General features: G+C 44.5%; 1 protein-coding gene across 8 annotated transcripts in view; it reads right to left on the minus strand.

The window, feature by feature from the left end:
• si:ch211-278a6.1 (SRC kinase signaling inhibitor 1) overlaps positions 1 to 23,483 on the minus strand; it is a 69,990-nt gene extending 46,507 nt beyond the window's left edge. For 5 of the 8 annotated variants that reach the window (XM_042307206.1, XM_042307205.1, XM_042307204.1 and 2 more), the window contains exons 1-4: positions 23,457 to 23,483; positions 22,249 to 22,592; positions 16,655 to 16,690; positions 417 to 615 (exon numbers count right to left, since the gene is read on the minus strand). In XM_042307206.1, coding sequence (XP_042163140.1) covers positions 417 to 615; positions 16,655 to 16,690; positions 22,249 to 22,566 — 553 coding nt within the window. In that variant the 5' untranslated portion in view covers positions 22,567 to 22,592; positions 23,457 to 23,483. Of the gene's footprint in view, positions 1 to 416; positions 616 to 16,654; positions 16,691 to 20,633; positions 20,775 to 22,248; positions 22,593 to 23,456 lie in introns of those variants that run through there. The other 3 variants (XM_042307203.1, XM_042307207.1, XM_042307208.1) reach the window with 3 other exon arrangements.

The raw sequence follows: 23,483 nt of genomic DNA on the forward strand, positions 1-23,483 counted from the left end.
TGTACTCGATACCATCTACTGTATCTTGCCTATGCTGCTCTGTACCATCACTCATTCATATACATTCTTATGTACATATTCTTTATCCCCTTACACTGTGTATAAGACAGTAGTTTTTTTTGGGAATTGTTAGTTAGATTACTTGTTGGTTATTACTGCATTGTCGGAACTAGAAGCACAAGCATTTCGCTACACTCGCATTAACATCTGCTAACCATGTGTATGTGACAAATAAAATTTGATTTGATTTGATTTGATTTATATTATCTGTACAGTGTGTGGTGGGTCTCGCCTGGGGAGCACTGTCTTACTGTAGCAGTAGTTGGTAAAGGTTAAGACGTGATCATGTACACGTCATGTATAGTTTCTGCACTGTCTGGTTCATGTCCAGCTCCAGTGTGGGTGTTGGGTCTCACCTGGGGAGCGCAGCTTGTTCTGGCTGGCTGAGCGGGACAGGGGCAGACTCTGGCGGAAGCGGTTGGTTCGGCTGAACCCCAGGGGGATGTCAGCCTCAGACATGGTCTCAGCCAGAGACTCAGCCGAGGCAAAGGACAGTTTAGCAGCCTGCTCAGCTAGCCCAGACTGGGTGGACTGGGAGTGACGCGGGCTACGACTCTGGAGGAGAGAAAGTGAGAGGGAGTTTGTTTGGGGAGAGGAGAGCGAGAAAGAGGCAGAAAGAATGGATTTGACAGAGAGGAGTACAGAGAAACGTGAAAGAGGTAACAAACAATAAACAGACTATAAGACAAACAAACACAATTAAAGTAAACATAATGTATCAGCATGTCAGGACTAACATTCACACTGGTGCCATCTTTCCTCTTTCTGATAGGGTGGGATGGAATCATGTGACGGTGCCTGTTGGTTCACCAGTGCTGACAGCAGAGGGTTACAGCAAGGCAGAAGTCCAGAACACAACACCTTCAGAATTAGGGATCCACTAAGGACCAGTAGGTAGGAATGGGGAAGATACAAAATAACCTGGTGGGCACTGAGACCTGTTTTAATGTTTTAACGCTTATGTAAAGTTCTCTCTCCCCCTACACCTGCATCCTCTCCCTATTGGTTGGGAACCTGCTGGCCTCTGGCCAACCTTAAATGAGTGCAGGCCAGGGCTGTCTGGATTAGACAAGGCCATGTAGATCTAGATCAGGGCTGTCACTCTGGGTTTATTCTACTGGCCTAGACCTGGCCTGGGCCCAGGCAGCATCTCTTCTTCCTCAGCTGCTCTGCTGCTACTAGACTGTGTTCTGCTAGGCTGCTGTGTTCTGTTCAGTGAGCTGGCTCCCCTATCCCCACTGCCGGGTCTCCTCCAGCTCCCAGACTCCGTTAATGAGCTCCCAGAATGCTCGCTGACGACTGTTAGTATTGCAGAGCCAGCCAGACATATCGAGCCCACATTACATTACAGTACAGTGCCAGCGCCCCTCGCTAGCCCCCCGCACCAAGTAGAACACAACTTCTCCTCTGCTCTTTCTGTCGTTTTCATCCCTCGTCCTGGTTCAATAAGACTTCAGCATGTTTTTCTACGAGGCTCTCATTAATCTTGTATTTAGTAAGGCGAGACGCAGCCTCACAGAGTGCTGTGCTCATTGACTCCCAGCAGTGCTCGCTTTGAGGTCATTCACAAATACACACAACATGCATTCACACACACCACAGGAGGCTGTTGAGGGGAGGACGGCTCATAATAATGTCTGGAACGGGGCAAATGGAATGGCATCAAACACATGGAAACCATGTGTTTGATGTATTTGATACCAGTCCGCTCCACACATGCACGCACACATGCACTCACACAAACACACACGCACTGTTCATACTGCAACCACAAACATTTACACAGAGCAGTCACACACACAGCCCCACAACAGAGTGGTGGCACTTGTAAATGACTGCACCGTTGGAGCTCGGAAGATAAGCGTTTCACTACACCCGCGATAACATCTGCTAAATATGTGTGCGCGACAAATCATATTTGATTTGATTAGATTTGGTGGGCAGGCAGACAGTGTCTGGGCACGCAGGGAGAGGGTGGCTCTGACGGATCGCCCCCACTGTGCTTTCTAATGGGGTCATTTATCTAAGCAACGACCACACTGAGCAGGGAGCACCCACCCAGAGCACCCACCACACAACAGCGCATATATTGTACACACAGAACACACTGCACACACAACAGACACAAACACCAGCTCCAGTGAGCCAAGCAGAGCTCCAGGGCTAAACAAAGCCAGAGCGCAGATGGATAAAACACAGCCATCAGCTTGACTCAGCACAGCAGAGCTAAAAGATACATATCCTATAGAGGAGTGAGTCATATCTCTAATCACAATAATAATCAAAGCGCTACTTCCTGGTGTTTGTTCATAACATAACAGAGGATCTTTTCAACAAATCACACCGAACCGGGGAGACCGTGCAAAATATCAAACAGAACTCAGGAGGAAGTGGAGAGAGGGAAACTAGCTCCGTCTCTCTCACACACACAGGAGAGAAGATCTGTCAACAAACTCCAGCAACTCACCGAATGAGAATCTTTCACTTTGACTGTTGTTGGAAAAACAGGTGTGAGTCATTGTATAATCATTCTACTAAACAAAATTCTACTAAACACTTAAGAAACAAAGGTAGATTTCCCCCAGCGGAACAAAATATGTTCGCTCCATGTGTTGGAGGAAAGAAACCAAATCGACTTGGTGTTGTTGCCGTAGATACTTTATGTAAAGGTGTCAAAGTGATGTCCCACTGGGCACAAACGTCAATTCAACGTCTTTTCCACTTTGGTTAAATGTAATTCCATTGAAATGGAGTGGAATCAACGTTGATTCAACCAGTGGGTGCCCAGTGGGATAGAAGATGGGGAGCTTTCCCAGAACCATTTCCTCCTGTGCGTCATCATGGGCAGGTAAACTCACCGTCTGCTAGGAGATCTGTAATGCTAGACATGCTCTCTCTCTTCAGAGGAAAACTGTGATTGCACCTCTTCCACTTTTCTCTGCACCTTTTCTTCTTCTCCTCTACCTCTCCCTATCATCCTATGGTGTCAATTCATGCTTTTTCAATAGCACTCAATTACTGTGAGGAGCCCACGCTCTTATAATACCACCGAGGAAGAAAACAAGATGATCTCACAGGAAATATAACTGAATGGAAAGGAAGACACAGCGGGCTCCAACATACCTAGGACTACGAACTGCTTTAAATCCAACAACAAACCCAATCTCTCCCTCTTTTCTCTCTCTCTCCCTCCCCTCTCCGTTTCTCTCTAAACGCGGCAAAAAAAAAAAGTCCTTTCACTGTCAACTGTGTTTATCTTCAGCAAACTTAACATGTGTAAATATTTGTATGAACATAACAAGATTCAACAACTGAGACATAAACTGAATATGTTCCACAGACATGTCACTAACAGAAATGGAATAATGTGTCCCTGAACAAAGGGGGGGTCCAAATCAAAAGTAACTGTCAGTATCTGGTGTGGCCACCAGCTGCATTAAGTACTGCAGTGCATCTCCTCCTCATGGACTGCACCAGATTTGCCAGTTCTTGCTGTGAGATGATACCCCACTCTTCCACCTAGGGACCTGCAAGTTCCCGGACATTTCTGGGGGGAATGGCCCTAGCCCTCACCCTCTGATCCAAGAGGTCCCAGACGTGCTCAATGGGATTGAGATCCGGGCCCTTCGCTGGCCATGGCAGAACACTGACATTCCTGTCTTGCAGGAAATCGCACACAGAATGAGCAGAATGGCTGGTGGGTGTCAGGAAGAGGATGAGCCTGCAGGAAGAGTACCACATGAGGGAGGAGGATGTCTTCCCTGTAACACACAGCGTTGAGATTGCCTGCAATGACAACAAGCTCAGTCCAATGATGCTGTGACACACCACCCCAAACCATGACGGACCCTCCACCTCCAAATCGATCCCGCTCCAGAGTATAGGCCCCGGTGTAACGATCATTCCTTCGACGATAAACGCGAATCCGACCATCACCTCTGGTGAGACAAAACCACGACTCATCAGTGAAGAGCACTTTTTGCCAGTCCTATCTGGTCCAGCAACGGTGGGTTTGTGCCCATAGGCGTCGCTGTTGCCGGTGATGTCTGGCCTACGAGCCCTCAGTCCAGCCTCTCTCAGCCTATTGCGGACAGTCTGAGCACTGATGGAAGGATTGTGAATTCCTGGTGTAACTCGGGCAGTTGTTGTTGCCTTCCTGTACCTGTCCCACAGGTGTGCTGTTCAGATGTACCGATCCTGTGCAGGTGTTGTTACACGTGGTCTGACACTGCGAGGACGATCATCTGTCCTTCCTGTCTACCTGTAGCACTGTCTTAGGCGTCTCACAGTACGGACATTGCAATTTATTGCCCTGGCCACATCTGCAGTCCTCATGCCTCCTTGCATCATGCCTAAGGCATGTTCACACAGGTGAGCAGGGACCCTGTGCATCTTTCTTTTGGTGTTTTTCAGAGTCAGTAGAAAAGCCTCTTTTAGTGTCCTAAGTTTTCACAACTGTGACCTTAATTGCCTACCGTCTGTAAGCTGTTAGTGTCTTAATGACTGTTCCACAGGTGCATGTTCATTAATTGTTTATGGTTCACTGAACAAGCATGGTAAACAGTGTTAAAACCCTTTATAATGAAGATTTGTGAAGTTATTTGAATTCTTATGAGTTATCTTTGAAAGACAGGGTCCTGAAAAAGGGACATTTATTTTGAGTTTATTTTGTCTCTTGTACATACCCAGAGTGGGTCAGGTTGAAGGTCAGTGTTGTGGTTGTGGTTAAGTGTTTGTTATAGGTTGAGAGGCTGAAGTTATCGGTTGGGAGCAAGGCCACACAGAAAAAAACGCTGTTGGAGTCCAGTTCACCAGGATCACATGACAGGGGGTGATGGTCTCTGGTTTCTCTTTAGCTGTTAATTACCATGGCGATAAGTGATAAGACATTCCACTGAGAGTTTATTAGTCAGAAAGAGACATTCTCACTATTCTCAGATCTGAGAAGAATCTGTCTCACCGGGGATAGTTGCTAGAGAGACACTTATTAACCCATAAGAGTCTAAGCCTTGTCTAAGATGGGCTGGGGGGTTCTACTAAGCCAAATGGAATTGTTGTAAGAAGGTCACAGATTGAATTTTAAGAACCATTGATGTATCAAAATAAAATATAAGTTTTATTTGATGAAAAAGTTTATTTGGAATTACTGCTATTAGCCCATACTGTACATTTCATTACTGCCATTAGCCCATACTGTACATTTCATTACTGCTATTAGCCCATACTGTACATTGCATTACTGCTATTAGCCCATACTGTACTTTTCATTACTGCTATTAGCCCGTACTGTACATTGCATTACTGCTATTAGCCCATACTGTACATTGCATTACTGCTATTAGCCCATACTGTACTTTTCATTACTGCTATTAGCCCATACTGTACATTTCATTACTGCTATTAGCCCATACTGTACATTGCATTACTGCTATTAGCCCATACTGTACTTTTCATTACTGCTATTAGCCCATAATGTACTTTTCATTACTGCTATTAGCCCATACTGTACATTTCATTACTGCTATTAGCCCATACTGTACATTTCATTACTGCTATTAGCCCATACTGTACATTTCATTACTGCTATTAGCCCATACTGTACATTGCATTACTGCTATTAGCCCATACTGTACTTTTCATTACTGCTATTAGCCCGTACTGTACATTGCATTACTGCTATTAGCCCATACTGTACATTGCATTACTGCTATTAGCCCATACTGTACATTTCATTACTGCTATTAGCCCATACTGTGCATTACTGCTATTAGCCCATCCTGTACATTGCATTACTGCTATTAGCCCATACTGTACATTTCATTACTGCTATTAGCCCGTACTGCACATTTCATTACTGCTATTAGCCCATACTGTACATTGCATTACTGCTATTAGCCCATACTGTACATTGCATTACTGCTATTAGCCCATACTGTACATTGCATTACTGCTATTAGCCCATACTGTACATTGCATTACTGCTATTAGCCCATACTGTACATTGCATTACTGCTATTAGCCCATCCTGTACATTTCATTACTGCTATTAGCCCATACTGTACATTGCATTACTGCTATTAGCCCATACTGTACATTTCATTACTGCTATTAGCCCATACTGTACATTGCATTACTGCTATTAGCCCATACTGTACTTTTCATTACTGCTATTAGCCTGTAATGTACATTGCATTACTGCTATTAGCCCATACTGTACATTGCATTACTGCTATTAGCCCATACTGTACTTTTCATTACTGCTATTAGCCCATACTGTACATTGCATTACTGCTATTAGCCCATACTGTACATTTCATTACTGCTATTAGCCCATAATGTGCATTACTGCTATTAGCCCATCCTGTACATTTCATTACTGCTATTAGCCCATACTGTACATTGCATTACTGCTATTAGCCCATACTGTACATTTCATTACTGCTATTAGCCCATACTGTACATTGCATTACTGCTATTAGCCCATACTGTACTTTTCATTACTGCTATTAGCCCGTACTGTACATTGCATTACTGCTATTAGCCCATACTGTACTTTTCATTACTGCTATTAGCCCATACTGTACATTGCATTACTGCTATTAGCCCATACTGTACATTGCATTACTGCTATTAGCCCATACTGTACTTTTCATTACTGCTATTAGCCCATACTGTACATTTCATTACTGCTATTAGCCCATACTGTACATTGCATTACTGCTATTAGCCCATACTGTACATTGCATTACTGCTATTAGCCCATACTGTACATTGCATTACTGCTATTAGCCCATACTGTACTTTTCATTACTGCTATTAGCCCATAATGTACTTTTCATTACTGCTATTAGCCCATACTGTACATTTCATTACTGCTATTAGCCCATACTGTACATTGCATTACTGCTATTAGCCCATAATGTACTTTTCATTACTGCTATTAGCCCATACTGTACATTTCATTACTGCTATTAGCCCATACTGTACATTTCATTTCTGCTATTAGCCCATACTGTACATTTCATTTCTGCTATTAGCCCATACTGTACATTGCATTACTGCTATTAGCCCATACTGTACTTTTCATTACTGCTATTAGCCCGTACTGTACATTGCATTACTGCTATTAGCCCATACTGTACATTGCATTACTGCTATTAGCCCATACTGTACATTTCATTACTGCTATTAGCCCATACTGTGCATTACTGCTATTAGCCCATCCTGTACATTGCATTACTGCTATTAGCCCATACTGTACATTTCATTACTGCTATTAGCCCGTACTGCACATTTCATTACTGCTATTAGCCCATTCTGTACATTGCATTACTGCTATTAGCCCATACTGTACATTGCATTACTGCTATTAGCCCATACTGTACATTGCATTACTGCTATTAGCCCATACTGTACTTTTCATTACTGCTATTAGCCCATACTGTACATTTCCTTATTGCTATTAGCCCATACTGTACATTGCATTACTGCTATTAGCCCATACTGTACATTGCATTACTGCTATTAGCCCATACTGTACATTGCATTACTGCTATTAGCCCATACTGTACTTTTCATTACTGCTATTAGCCCATACTGTACATTTCATTACTGCTATTAGCCCATACTGTACATTGCATTACTGCTATTAGCCCATACTGTACATTGCATTACTGCTATTAGCCCATAATGTACTTTTCATTACTGCTATTAGCCCATACTGTACATTTCATTACTGCTATTAGCCCATACTGTACATTTCATTTCTGCTATTAGCCCATACTGTACATTTCATTTCTGCTATTAGCCCATACTGTACATTGCATTACTGCTATTAGCCCATACTGTACTTTTCATTACTGCTATTAGCCCGTACTGTACATTGCATTACTGCTATTAGCCCATACTGTACATTGCATTACTGCTATTAGCCCATACTGTACATTTCATTACTGCTATTAGCCCATACTGTGCATTACTGCTATTAGCCCATCCTGTACATTGCATTACTGCTATTAGCCCATACTGTACATTTCATTACTGCTATTAGCCCGTACTGCACATTTCATTACTGCTATTAGCCCATTCTGTACATTGCATTACTGCTATTAGCCCATACTGTACATTGCATTACTGCTATTAGCCCATACTGTACATTGCATTACTGCTATTAGCCCATACTGTACATTGCATTACTGCTATTAGCCCATACTGTGCATTACTGCTATTAGCCCATCCTGTACATTTCATTACTGCTATTAGCCCATACTGTACATTGCATTACTGCTATTAGCCCATACTGTACATTTCATTACTGCTATTAGCCCATACTGTACATTGCATTACTGCTATTAGCCCATACTGTACTTTTCATTACTGCTATTAGCCTGTAATGTACATTGCATTACTGCTATTAGCCCATACTGTACATTGCATTACTGCTATTAGCCCATACTGTACTTTTCATTACTGCTATTAGCCCATACTGTACATTGCATTACTGCTATTAGCCCATACTGTACATTTCATTACTGCTATTAGCCCATACATTACTGTATTAGCCCATCCTGTACATTTCATTACTGCTATTAGCCCATACTGTACATTGCATTACTGCTATTAGCCCATACTGTACATTTCATTACTGCTATTAGCCCATACTGTACATTGCATTACTGCTATTAGCCCATACTGTACTTTTCATTACTGCTATTAGCCCGTACTGTACATTGCATTACTGCTATTAGCCCATACTGTACTTTTCATTACTGCTATTAGCCCATACTGTACATTGCATTACTGCTATTAGCCCATACTGTACATTTCATTACTGCTATTAGCCCATACTGTGCATTACTGCTATTAGCCCATCCTGTACATTTCATTACTGCTATTAGCCCATACTGTACATTGCATTACTGCTATTAGCCCATACTGTACTTTTCATTACTGCTATTAGCCCGTACTGTACATTGCATTACTGCTATTAGCCCATACTGTACATTGCATTACTGCCATTAGCCCATACTGTACATTGCATTACTGCTATTAGCCCATACTGTACATTGCATTTCTGCTATTAGCCCATACTGTACATTGCATTACTGCTATTAGCCCATACTGTACTTTTCATTACTGCTATTAGCCCGTACTGTACATTGCATTACTGCTATTAGCCCATACTGTACATTGCATTACTGCTATTAGCCCATACTGTACATTGCATTACTGTTATTAGCCCATACTGTACTTTTCATTACTGCTATTAGCCCGTACTGTACATTGCATTACTGCTATTAGCCCATACTGTACTTTTCATTACTGCTATTAGCCCATACTGTACATTGCATTACTGCTATTAGCCCATACTGTACATTGCATTACTGCTATTAGCCCATACTGTACATTGCATTACTGTTATTAGCCCATACTGTACTTTTCATTACTGCTATTAGCCCGTACTGTACATTGCATTACTGCTATTAGCCCATACTGTACATTGCATTACTGCTATTAGCCCGTACTGTACATTGCATTACTGCTATTAGCCCATACTGTACATTTCATTACTGCTATTAGCCCGTACTGTACATTGCATTACTGCTATTAGCCCATACTGTACATTGCATTACTGCTATTAGCCCATACTGTACTTTTCATTACTGCTATTAGCCCATACTGTACATTGCATTACTGCTATTAGCCCATACTGTACATTTCATTACTGCTATTAGCCCATACTGTACATTGCATTACTGCTATTAGCCCATACTGTACTTTTCATTACTGCTATTAGCCCGTACTGTACATTGCATTACTGCTATTAGCCCATACTGTACATTGCATTACTGCTATTAGCCCATACTGTACATTGCATTACTGCTATTAGCCCATACTGTACATTGCATTACTGCTATTAGCCCATACTGTACTTTTCATTACTGCTATTAGCCCGTACTGTACATTGCATTACTGCTATTAGCCCATACTGTACATTGCATTACTGCTATTAGCCCGTACTGTACATTGCATTACTGCTATTAGCCCATACTGTACATTGCATTACTGCTATTCGCCCATACTGTACATTGCATTACTGCTATTAGCCCATACTGTACATTGCATTACTGCTATTAGCCCATACTGTACATTTCATTACTGCTATTAGCCCATACTGTACATTGCATTACTGCTATTAGCCCATACTGTACTTTTCATTACTGCTATTAGCCCGTACTGTACATTGCATTACTGCTATTAGCCCATACTGTACATTGCATTACTGCTATTAGCCCATACTGTACTTTTCATTACTGCTATTAGCCCATACTGTACATTGCATTACTGCTATTAGCCCATACTGTACATTTCATTACTGCTATTAGCCCATACTGTGCATTACTGCTATTAGCCCATCCTGTACATTTCATTACTGCTATTAGCCCATACTGTACATTGCATTACTGCTATTAGCCCATACTGTACATTTCATTACTGCTATTAGCCCATACTGTACATTGCATTACTGCTATTAGCCCATACTGTACTTTTCATTACTGCTATTAGCCCGTACTGTACATTGCATTACTGCTATTAGCCCATACTGTACATTGCATTACTGCTATTAGCCCATACTGTACATTGCATTACTGCTATTAGCCCATACTGTACTTTTCATTACTGCTATTAGCCCATACTGTACATTGCATTACTGCTATTAGCCCATACTGTACATTGCATTACTGCTATTCGCCCGTACTGTACATTGCATTTCTGCTATTAGCCCATACTGTACATTTCATTACTGCTATTAGCCCGTAATGTACATTGCATTACTGCTATTAGCCCATACTGTACATTGCATTACTGCTATTAGCCCATACTGTACATTGCATTACTGCTATTAGCCCATACTGTACTTTTCATTACTGCTATTAGCCCGTACTGTACATTGCATTACTGCTATTAGCCCATACTGTACATTGGCTTACTGCTATTAGCCCATACTGTACTTTTCATTACTGCTATTAGCCCGTACTGTACATTGCATTACTGCTATTAGCCCATACTGTACATTGCATTACTGCTATTAGCCCATACTGTACTTTTCATTACTGCTATTAGCCCATACTGTACTTTTCATTACTGCTATTAGCCCATACTGTACATTGCATTACTGCTATTAGCCCGTACTGTACATTGCATTACTGCTATTAGCCCGTACTGTACATTGCATTACTGCTATTAGCCCATACTGTACATTGCATTACAGATTCACTACATGGAACAACATATAGTCCCTCCCAAAAAAACTAAAGGAAGTATCTGAGAGATATAAGAAAGTCCAGGAAACATGATGATTATTTTTTACATGTATTTAAACACCTTATTTTTGGCACGAATCAGTCTTCATATATACTTCCATACCTTTTTTCAACTGGTACCAGGGGACTTTCAGACAAGTGTTGTGAGGCTTAGAGGAAAATAACCAACATGTACATGTTTGTGAGTCTCAGAAGAAGACCGATTTTCGGGATGCCTCATGGTCTGACAAACACCGCTCTAGCTCTGTCACATTTCACCACAGATGCCTCATGGTCTGACAAACACCGCTCTAGCTCTGTCACATTTCACCACAGATGTCTCATGGTCTGACAAACACCGCTCTAGCTCTTTCACATTTCACCACAGATGTCTCATGGTCTGACAAACACAGCTCTTTCACATTTCACCACAGATGCCTCATGGTCTGACAAACACCGCTCTAGCTCTTTCACATTTCACCACAGATGTCTCATGGTCTGACAAACACCGCTTTCTTTCACATTTCACACAGATGTCTCATGGTCTGACAAACACCGCTCTAGCTCTTTCACATTTCACCACAGATGTCTCATGGTCTGACAAACACCGCTCTAGCTCTTTCACATTTCACCACAGATGTCTCATGGTCTGACAAACACCGCTCTAGCTCTTTCACATTTCACCACAGATGTCTCATGGTCTGACAAACACCGCTCTAGCTCTTTCACATTTCACCACAGATGTCTCATGGTCTGACAAACACCGCTCTAGCTCTTTCACATTTCACCACAGATGTCTCATGGTCTGACAAACACCGCTCTAGCTCTTTCACATTTCACCACAGATGTCTCATGGTCTGACAAACACCGCTCTAGCTCTGTCACATTTCACCACAGATGCCTCATGGTCTGACAAACACCGCTCTAGCTCTGTCACATTTCACCACAGATGCGGAAGTGCGACAGAGGCGGATGCAGTGGATTGAGACACATCCAATGCAAAAAAAAACAGATATCTCTAGTTTAAACTGATGGATTTTTATGGCAATGTTTTTTTATCATGCTAATTGGATTTCCGCGTGGGCACGGACATCGACCTCAAGTGGTTTTAACTGACTTACATCACACTCCTCACACCTCTCTCTCTTCTTATTCTATCCCCCTTCTATTCTCTGGCCTTTTCAACCTCTTTTCAGCCACCTTTCCTTGTTCGTACACTGACCGTACCAAACATGAGGTACTCCTTACTAATATTGAGTAGCCCTCAGAACAGCCTCAATTCATCGGGGCATGGACTGTCAAAAGGGATCCACAGGGATGCTTGCCCATGTTGAATTCAATGCTCCCGCAGGTGTGTTAAGTTGACTGTATGTGCTTTGGGTGGTGGACCATTCTTGATACTCATGGGAAACTGTTGAGCGTGAAAAACGCATCAGCGGTGCAGTTCTTGACACAAACCAGTGCGCCTGGCACCTACTACCATAACCTGTTCAAAGGCACTTTGATTTTTTTTGTCTTGCACATTCACCCTCTGAGTGGCACACATACACACTCCATGTCTCAATTGTCTCAAGGCTTAAGAACCCTTCTTTAACCTGTGGATTTAACAGGTGACATCAATAAGGTATCATAGCCTTCACCTGGATTCACCTGGTCAGTCTGTCATGGAAAGAGCAGGTGTTGTTAATGTTTTGTATAATCAGTGCACGTATTTCTCCTTTCCCTCCCCATCTCTCTCTCTCTCTCTCTCTCTCTCTACAATCTCTCTCTCTGTGCCATCTTTCCCCTTCCTTTCCTGCTCTGTCGCTCACACCCCTCAGAGCGTCATCAGTTTTTCATCCGTCTCAAAAGTAGCTTCTCATTCCGGCTGTCTGTGTCTCTCTATGTCAACACCTCTGTTTCTGGACAGCTCTCAAAGCAGCCGAGCACCCCTCTACTCCTTCTCCTGCTGCAGTCTATGTCTGTTTGTACAGCCCTGCTCTCACACACACTCGCTCTCTCCCCACACTTTGTGCTATTTCACCAAACAGGGAGAGAAGAGCCTAGAAAACAAGCAAGCCTACGGCCATCCGCGAAAATTGGAAACAAAAATTACCCCCCATAATAAATCAATCTACCTCCCTTTTACTCCTCACTTACTCTTTCCCTCTATCTCTGGCTTTCACTCGCACCATCTATCTCTCAGCCCCCACCCCCCCTCCCCTTGGCCGAGCTCAGTCTCTTTATAATACGGGGAGTCATCAATGCATGGAAGAAATTGCTCTGCCAAATTGCGCTGGATTGTTCGCTGATGCGATCTACTCGCTAGGCAGGAGAGTGAAGAAAATGGCGTACTCTAGGGAGGGGGGATGACGCCTGAGATGGCTGGTAGTCTTCTTTGCCTAGGAAAAATAGAAAAGGGGCCAGGCCAGTAGAATACATATATACCAGATCTGGGTTCAAATACATGTGTGTTTGTGTATTTGTTATTTTTGCACCAGTTAGGACTGTTTCGGTTTTTCCACGTTTTCTTATTTTGTATATGTATGTTGTTCACGTTATCATCTTTATTAAAGATGTTCAACCATAACCCCGCTGCATTTTGGTCCTCTCCTTCCCAGGAAGAAAACCGTAACAGTGTGTTTGAGTATTTTCAAATACACAGCCCAAACAAGTACTTTTACTTAAGTTCAAATAATATGTTCAAATACCTGGGTTAAATGCATGGGAGTGTATTTGTGTAACGATCGTTGTTGGAAGGATGGTCGGACCAAGATGCAGCGTGGGGTAGGTTAATAATTTTTTATTAATGATAACCGGCACAAAACAAAGTAACAAACAAAACATTCAGCTTTGTAGGGCTAAAGCTACAATACAAATTCAAGATCCCACACACAACAGGTGGAAAAAGGCTGCCTAAATATGATCCTCAATCAGAGACAATGATAGACAGCTGCCTCTGATTGGGAACCAGGCCAACATAGAAATACAAAAACTAGATTACCCACCCTAGTCACACCCTGACCTAACCAAAATAGAGAATAAAAAAAGGATCTCTAAGGTCAAGGCGTGACAATTTGAGTCAGTGTATTTGAGCATTTTCAGATACTTTCCAAGTGTATTTCGAAATGCATTCCAATATTCAACTGCTTGTTTAAAAATAAAAATAAAAAGGTTATCTGAATGTTTATTTTGAAATTGTATTTGAACCCAGGTCTGATACATACAGCAGAATAATCTCCATCGGGCTGGATTCTACCTCTTCTTCTACCTCTTCTTCTACCTCTTCTTCTACCTCTTCTTCTACCTCTTCTTCTACCTCTTCTTCTACCTCTTCATCTACCTCTTCTTCTACCTCTTCTTCTACCTCTTCTTCTACCTCTTCTTCTACCTCTTCTTCTACCTCTTCTTCTACCTCTTCTTCTACCTCTTCTTCTACCTCTTCTTCTACCTCTTCTTCTACCTCTTCATCTTATCACCTGTTCTCCTCCTTCACTTTAATTCTGTCTAATTCAGCCTGTTGAGAATGTGACTCAATCAGTAGGCTTTTAATTATATTAATCTCCATATTTAGACACCGTGATGTCATTTATGTGGAAGAGCCCTGGAAAAGTGGGCAAGCATTATTAGGCGAGCACTTGATCAAGGGTGTGAAAATAATATTTCCACAAAGTCATGGAAGTAGAAAAATGAAGAGAAAATCAAATATTGTGACAGCGATTTGATGACTGTCCAATAGCTGCAGGAAGTCATTCCAAGAAAACCGCTTGCCTGACAGCCTCTGATTAGAGTTTGTTGGGAGCGCAAAGAAAAATGTCTCGACGTGAGAGGGGTTTTTAAAGCTTTTTTTTGGACACTAATAATTACATAGTTGTGGGATAGATGGGTCAGGGGTCTGGATATCGTAATAATTACATAGCTCTGGGGTAGATGGGTCAGGGATCTGGATATTGTAATAATTACATAGCTCTGGGGTAGATGGGTCAGGGATCTGGATATTGCAATAATTACATAGCTCTGGGGTAGATGGGTCAGGGATCTGGATATTGTAATAATTACATAGTTGTGGGATAGATGGGTCAGGGATCTGGATATTGTAATAATTACATAGCTCTGGGGTAGATGGGTCAGGGATCTGGATATTGTAATAATTACATAGCTCTGGGGTAGATGGGTCAGGGATCTGGATATTGTAATAATTACATAGCTCTGGGGTAGATGGGTCAGGGATCTGGATATTGTAATAATTACATAGCTCTGGGGTAGATGGGTCAGGGATCTGGATATTGTAATAATTACATAGCTCTGGGGTAGATGGGTCAGGGATCTGGATATTGTAATAATTACATAGCTCTGGGGTAGATGGGTCAGGGATCTGGATATTGTAATAATTACATAGCTCTGGGGTAGATGGGTCAGGGATCTGGATATTGTAATAATTACATAGCTCTGGGGTAGATGGGTCAGGGATCTGGATATTGTAATAATTACATAGCTCTGGGGTAGATGGGTCAGGGATCTGGATATTGTAATAATTACATAGTTGTGGGATAGATGGGTCAGGGATCTGGATATTGTAATAATTACATAGCTCTGGGGTAGATGGGTCAGGGATCTGGATATTGTAATAATTACATAGCTCTGGGGTAGATGGGTCAGGGATCTGGATATTGTAATAATTACATAGCTCTGGTGTAGATGGGTCAGGGATCTGGATATTGTAATAATTACATAGCTCTGGGGTAGATGGGTCAGGGATCTGGATATTGATATCTGGTAACATTCCCACCCTGTCCGGATGATATTTCAGGGAAGCGTAAACCTCAGACGAGGCCTCATCCCACACAGATGACAATACTTCCTGTAAGCCTCTCTGTGTAGATCCATGCTGTGCCTCAGCAGCCTCCAGACAACATCTATGAAACATAACCCTCAACACACCGTAAACCATGCCAGCTCACATAGATCCACAGCATGACACTTACACATAAACTCCATCTACCTCAGTGTCGCACGCAAGACAGATATACCCTCACTGATGCATCCGCAGGCAAGCCAGATATACCGTCACTGATGTATCCACAGGCAAGCCAGATATACCCTCACTGATGTATCCACAGGCAAGCCAGATATACCCTCTGCTGCAGAAACCAGGTAGAGAGAGAGAGATGTGCCACCGTGCCAGAGGAGCCATAGGAGATGTGCCACCGTGCCACACACACACACACACACACACACACACACACACAAAAAAAAGAACACACCACAGTGGATGGAGAAACCCAAACTGACACAGTAACACTGTCACTTACAGCACTGACCTTAAAGCTCCAGTAGTTGGGTTGTTGCTGGGGGAAAGAGAAAAAGAAAGAGAGAAAAGAAAAGAGAGTGTGATAGAAAGAGGGAGAAAAGGGGGGGAGAGAAGTGTTAGACATTTACTCTCAAGTATCTGACAACAATGAAATCAACTCTCTGGGAAATTGTATGATGGGTGAGGGAGAGAGAGGACAAGAGACAGAGGGAGTGATGTATCATGAGATGGAGGGAAGAGGAGAGGTAGAGAGAGTGGCTGAAATAGGTAACCCAAAAGCCCTTGACAGTGACACACCAGCATCGAATGCTCTTAGAAGTGGGACCATTCCCAGACCAAAATATGCTGCACACACCCTACTAGCCCACTCCCCACACACACACACATACAGAGCACAGACACACACACACACTATCCCAAGCATCATGTCATTATCCTGCATCAGAGCCAACACAGGGCATATTGACAGCCCATTAAGGGAATCGTTAATACAACAAGAAGGTTACAATGTTCTTAGTAAGTGATTAACATTAGGTGTTGTGGATGTGGGGAGGAGAGAATGGGGGGGATCTGTTTGTGAATGTAATGTTGCAACTCAAACCAAGTAGGACCCAGCTACAGGCTGTGCCGTTTGACAGGATTAAGTGAAAGAAGTGAAATTGAATTAAACAGGCCACTCTGTCAGTTGTTCAGATGTTGGCCTGTCTCCCAGACTTCACCATCATCAATCGGCAGACAGGCCCCCTCTCTCTCTTCTTTTCTCTTCCTTTTTGCTCCCTCACTCCACCTGCCTGTCTCTCTCTATCCATCTGATATTCTCTACCTAACCCACTACCTCACTGCCTCTCCCTCCTCTTTCCTTTTCTCCTCCTCTCCCTCCCTTTGCCCCTCTCTACTGTGACACATGCTAGTCTAGGCCCGAGGAAGTTCTTTCCACTAAAATATAATAACCACCGTGTGCTATAAAGCAGGTCAGGCTTCCAACGGCCTGGAAACACCTCACAATCATATGTAAATTAAAAAGATGGCGACAGTTTATGAATTTTGATTCCAAATCTAAACTCTTATTATAGTTCCTTATCCTTATCTGCAGGCAATTTCCAGTTCATTTACCGGAGTGACCGTTTTCCCTGCTGCCATATATCCACCGGCGTGAGGATAGGACAAAATGACAGGTAGCCTAGGTTTTCTTTATTTGATTTATCATCGTCGGCTAGTCTTTCTCAGTGTTTCCTTTCGATATCGCCTCATCATATTTTTATTATGGACACCAGAAAGAGTTCATTTGCAACTGACTGTTACTTTATCCTCTCCCACGTCTGTCTATCACCCAGCGTAGCCATTTATAATAGATGAGCGACATTCATTTAACTATGAAAAACATGTCAGCTAGCTAGTTGGAGAGCTGGTTATGGCTGGTGGGAATCCCCCCCTGACCTATGTGATGCCAGTCTCTCTAAGCCTAAGGTGTTCCTCCCTCTATCTCTCTCATTGACACCGTGTTAAACAGTCCTGCAAGGCCTGGCTATGGACTAAGGAGGCAGCCTGGTGTACAGGGCAGGCAGGCACACTGATACAATAGTAGCTACCTCTACACCCCATGCTGATCAATGGAGCTGAATTTTTTATGATCCAGTCCAGACTAAGTGATGACCTGGAAAGAGTGACAATATACAACCACAGGGCACTGGGTGGCACCGCCATGACTCCCTGCCATGGCAACACCTATACCCACTCTGTCCACTGTATACCGTTCTCTGTTTTCCCTGCATAACCCGGAGAGAGGGACAGTGTACGCCCACAGGACAGCGGCAATATGCCTTGCCATGGCAACAACAACTAGCCTGCTACCAGACCTGTTTGTGACAGGAATCAGCTATACAACACACACAAGGCTAAACAACTACAGCGACAGTCTGGAACTTCCTCTGGTTCCCTGAACCACATAGGTGGCTGCTGATTACATATGCAGATGAGCCTCCCTGATCAGTTCACCTTTTCTCGACATTACAGGATGGATGGGGCATGAGTTGAAATCAAAGGTTGGGATTGAGTTCATTGTAATGTCTAGCAATGTCAGAACTGGCTAGAAAGGTCAGATCCAGGGAGACCGAGTGTTGCTTACACTGACGCAAAATAAATGGGAATGGGCCCAAACCCCGAGCTTCCTTTACTGGGGAGCTGAATGTTACTAACGTAAAAACACTTATTTCTATAGGAGAATGTTGTGATGTCACTAAAGTCTACTAGAGAACACATTCAGTTCACACTCTTGGCCTCTCTCATTTCTCTCTGTTCTATAAGTGACTTCTATTCCATTCTACTGGTTTTGTGTTGGCGGTCAGGTGAACCAAAGCTTTGTGCCTTTGTGTGTGTCAGCAGGATGGAAATGTGTGTGTGTGTGTCCATGTGGAAAGTAGGTCATGACTGTACTAGGAGGTAGGCTCTATTGCCTGTGGGATGGGCTGGGTTAGATTCTACCTGCTCATGTGTCAGTCAGTCATTCAGTCTAGTATGCCTGGGTTCTAGGGTTGCCCCTGAAAACCCTGGAACTAGACAGACAGACAGACAGACATTTCTGCAAGTGAATAACTGAATTATGTTTTTTTCCCTCGCAGACTAGTAATGTGAGAATGTTTATTGGGCATGTGCCTGTTCTGTGGACTGTGGTGTAATGAGTCTTGTTTACAGATCTAAGGTCAGAGTAAACAGCCTCTCTTCCTCCACCACTTCAGCTCCTGTTGTTGTTTGAACTGCACCTTGATTGGCCATCCTACAGATTGGACTTTGAGTCGCAAATACTGCTGCCGTGTGGTAGATAGCACAGGTCAAAGGATTCTAACGACACACTATGCGTTCAGTAATATAAAGCCGTTTTGTTTACCTTGAAGTATAGTTTCTGACCAATCATAAGCTTTACATACAGTATACTAATTGAAAATAAATGAACCCCCCTCAAAAATCCTATTCTGTGCCAAACCCCTCTCAGCATACCCAGGCGGGTCAACACTCTGCATCCACCTCCTCAGCCCCAGATTTATCATAGCCACCACACACCAGTCTACCATACTAGCTAATACATACAGTATGAGTCCACCAGCATCCCTAGTACTATGCTGAAACATCTTTAACCCCTCAGGTAATACATACTCCTGCTGCGTTACATATTTACTACCCAATGTGTTTCAGGCCACAGATCTGCCTGCACCTCCATGCGGAATTAGAGGTGAGGACCAGGGGTTAAATGTATGCTGTATCCCTCCTCCCTCTCCCCTCCTATCTCTCCCCTGCCACAGCGTACACACACACACAAACACACACACACACACACACACACACACACACACACACACACACACACACACACACACACACACACACACACACACATACTGACACAACCCCCACAGCAAAACACACACACACACACACACACCGCAACCCCCACAGCATCCCTGCCTCACTGTCTAGCGTAAACATACACATACACACACACACACACACACACACACACACAGACACACACTCACACGTGCGGGAGAGGGCCGTAGACAGGCAGGGTTCTCCGACAGAAGGAACAGAGCCTCACAGACTGGAGCGCCGCACTGCCTGACCTGCATGCAAAGCAGACTGCGCTCTCCCCTTTCCTCTCCTTCCTACACCCCTCCTCCACCCCCCGCCCCTCTCATTCCGTCATTCTCTCACTCAGTCAGTCTCTCTCGCTCTATTCCTCAATCTCTCACTATTATTCACATGTACCCACACACCTGTACACATCTCTCCCTCTCTCTCTCTCCCTCTCTCTCCCTGTACATACACTCTACCAGAATGCCTGCCTTACAGCTGCTAAACGCATGGAGCCTGTCCCCACAACAACCACATCATAGATCAACCCTGCCTGCCTTGACATACGAGACCCCCCCCAGACCTAAACGCACTCCTCCCTCACTAAACACCCCCCGTCCTCCCCCTGCTCTCACCTGCAGAGCACATGTTCTCCTCTCCTGTCCTCTCTCCTCTCCAGTCACACCAGGCTGTCCCTTCCCTCCGTCAGGTACAGAGGATCCTCATACCGCTTTGTCAGTCTCTCCCTCCCTCTGGCTCTCTCTTTCTCCCCTCCCCTACCTCTCTCCCTCTGGCTCTCTCTTTCTCCCCTCCCCTCCCTCTGGCTCTCTCTTTCTCCCCTACCCTCCCTCTCTTCGGCACATGCGGCGGAAACTCTTTTATTTAATTCATTACAACACCAGGCGATTAACTCCTTCGAAGATGGGTGGGTGGCTGTCTCCCTCCCGCTGGCGCTGGCTAATTGACTAGCAGGCTGGTTGACTGGTTCCTCTGCTGCTCCTTCTTTCCCTCCCCTCTTTTTCTCTCTCTCTCTGTCCCCCTCCTCCCCCCTGTCCATGTTTCACCCAGACGATTGCATGCACAACCAGTAGATGACAAGGAATTCCAGACTTTGCTGCTCTCTCCCTCGTGCCCCGATGACGATATCCTGGCGATTTAGGATTTGTAACTCTCTCTCTCTCTCTCTCTCTCTCTCTATCCTTCCCTCTCTCCAGCCTGACCTTTGCAATGTGATATCATCGCTTTCCATATTAGGGAGAGTTTCTGTGGCAACTATGGACTCCACCTTTCTCTCACCCACCCTCCCGTTTTCTCGCTCTCTCCCTCCCATTCTTCCAAAGCTCTTGTGATTACTTCGTCTTTGCCTCTTGACACACAGAGAGAGAGAGAGAGAGAGAGAGAGAGAGAGAGAGAGAGAGAGAGGGAGGGAGAGAGAGAGAGAGAGAGAGAGAGAGAGAGAGAGAGAGAGAGAGAGAGAGAGAGAGAGAGAGAGAGAATATATGGAATAGGTGATTTGCAGAAAAGGGAGAGTAAAATAGCAAAATATGAATATACTGTATTATGTTACTTGATGGAAGGAACACCAGAGGGAGAGAGATGGAGAGAGAGTGAGAAAGAGAGAGAGAGAGAGATAGATGGAGGGAGAGAGAGAGACAGGGAGAGAGAGTGAGAAAGAGGGAGAGAGAGAGTGAGAAACAGAGAGAGAGAGAGAGAGATGGAGAGTGCTGCGTAGGCGAGAGTGTATTGTGTGTCAGCTTCATGCCCCAGTGAGGCCACCCTGCCCCTCTATGAGGAGGTCTACAGGCTGGGTGACTAAACTGTCAGTCCAGACAAACATACTCACTGGGCTGTGACAGCCTGATAAACACTGCTAACAAGGTGATGCTGGGCCATCAGATCTCTCTCTCTCTCTCCCTCTCTCCCTCTCTCTCCCTCTCTCTCTCTCCTTCTCTCTCTCTCTCTCTCTCTCTCTCTCCTCTCTCTCTCTCTCTCTCTCTCTCTCCCTCTCTCCCTCTCCCTCTCTCCCTCTCTCTCTCTCCCTCTCTCCCTCTCTCTCTCTCTCTCTCTCTCTCTCTCTCTCTCTCTCTCTCTCTCTCGACCATCCGACTGAGAACACTGATCATCCTTCATACAGAGCAGCCCCAGTTATCCCCAACAGACCTACAGACTCAGAGACCAATCTGAAACTACTGCACTGTAACCAGCTCCACCCTAACCATGCAGTGGAAAATAAAGGTAGGTGTGTGTTACCTGTTCGCGAGCGGCTCGCTCTCTGTCAGGCTGCCTCATGCTGCCGTGGGAGGGTGAGGGCGAGGGGGGGTTGTGGTGCTGATGCCCGGGGTGCTGCAGCTGGGGCGGGTACTTGTTCTTCAGGTGGTCCATGAAGGCGTCCCTCTTGCGCTCCATGTCCACCTTGTGCAGGTTGGTAAGGGCCTCCAGGCTCTGGGCTGCGATGACCGTATGGCGGTGCTCCGAGGTGTGCACCAGACCCACGTTGGAGAAACGCCGCGTCCCGTTCCCCAGCGTCCGGTACTCCCGCGGGTACTCAAGGTCATCCGTCGAGATCATGTGACCGCCACCACGCTCTGAGGGATCTGAGATGGACAGAAGGAGGGAGTGAGGGAGGGAGGGAGGGGGTAGCAGGTCAGGTGGAAAGTGGATCGCCACACACAGGATAGGCAGGCAGATACATGCACACAAACATCCAGACACATAGACAGAGGCAGTCAGACACACAGACAGAGGCAGTCAGACACACAGACAGAGGCAGTCAGACACACAGACAGAGGCAGTCAGACACACAGATGTACACAGGCAGATGAAGACAGAGGAAGAGAGGAAAGCGATAAAGGAGAGAGAGAGAGACAGAGAGAGAGAGAGAGAGAGAGAGAGTGGGATGGGATGTTAGACTCATTGCCACCAAGACGGAACAAAACCAAACAGAAGAGAGAAAGCGCCTCCCTGCAGGATTATTGATCTCAACTTTAGAGGGGGGGAAAAATTCTCCTGCAATAGATCAAAGAAAAGAATGGAGCAGAATTTTCTCTGTGGGATATTTCATTTCTCTGCTCCTATTTGTCATCTGAAGTGCCTTTCATTGTTTTCTGAAGACACAAAGAGAGAAAAATTACCTCTACAAAATCAGGGAGGCAGCTGCAAAAAGAAGAAAATCCCCGACCTCAAACCCGCCGCCCCCCACCCCCTCCAAGTCCCCCACTTCCTAACTAATCTTTCTCCATTCATCTAAACACGCCCCTCCTCTTCCTCCCCTCCTCCTCCCTCAATATCCAGGTCTCCCTCCCATCCTTCCAGAGGAGATAGCAGGCAGATGTAATGGAGAGAGCAGGGCTCTGAGGACGCATGTCTCCGCGGGGGGTGAAACACGAAATGGGTGACAGTGGAGATCAATGAGCTTTAAGCATGAGAACAACAGGGGTGCCATTCGCCCACTCAGTTACCTTGTTTTGGATAGCAGGCCCCAGCGT

The sequence above is a fragment of the Oncorhynchus tshawytscha genome, linkage group LG27 (assembly GCF_018296145.1).
Source record: "Oncorhynchus tshawytscha isolate Ot180627B linkage group LG27, Otsh_v2.0, whole genome shotgun sequence".
Classification (NCBI taxonomy): domain Eukaryota; kingdom Metazoa; phylum Chordata; class Actinopteri; order Salmoniformes; family Salmonidae; genus Oncorhynchus; species Oncorhynchus tshawytscha.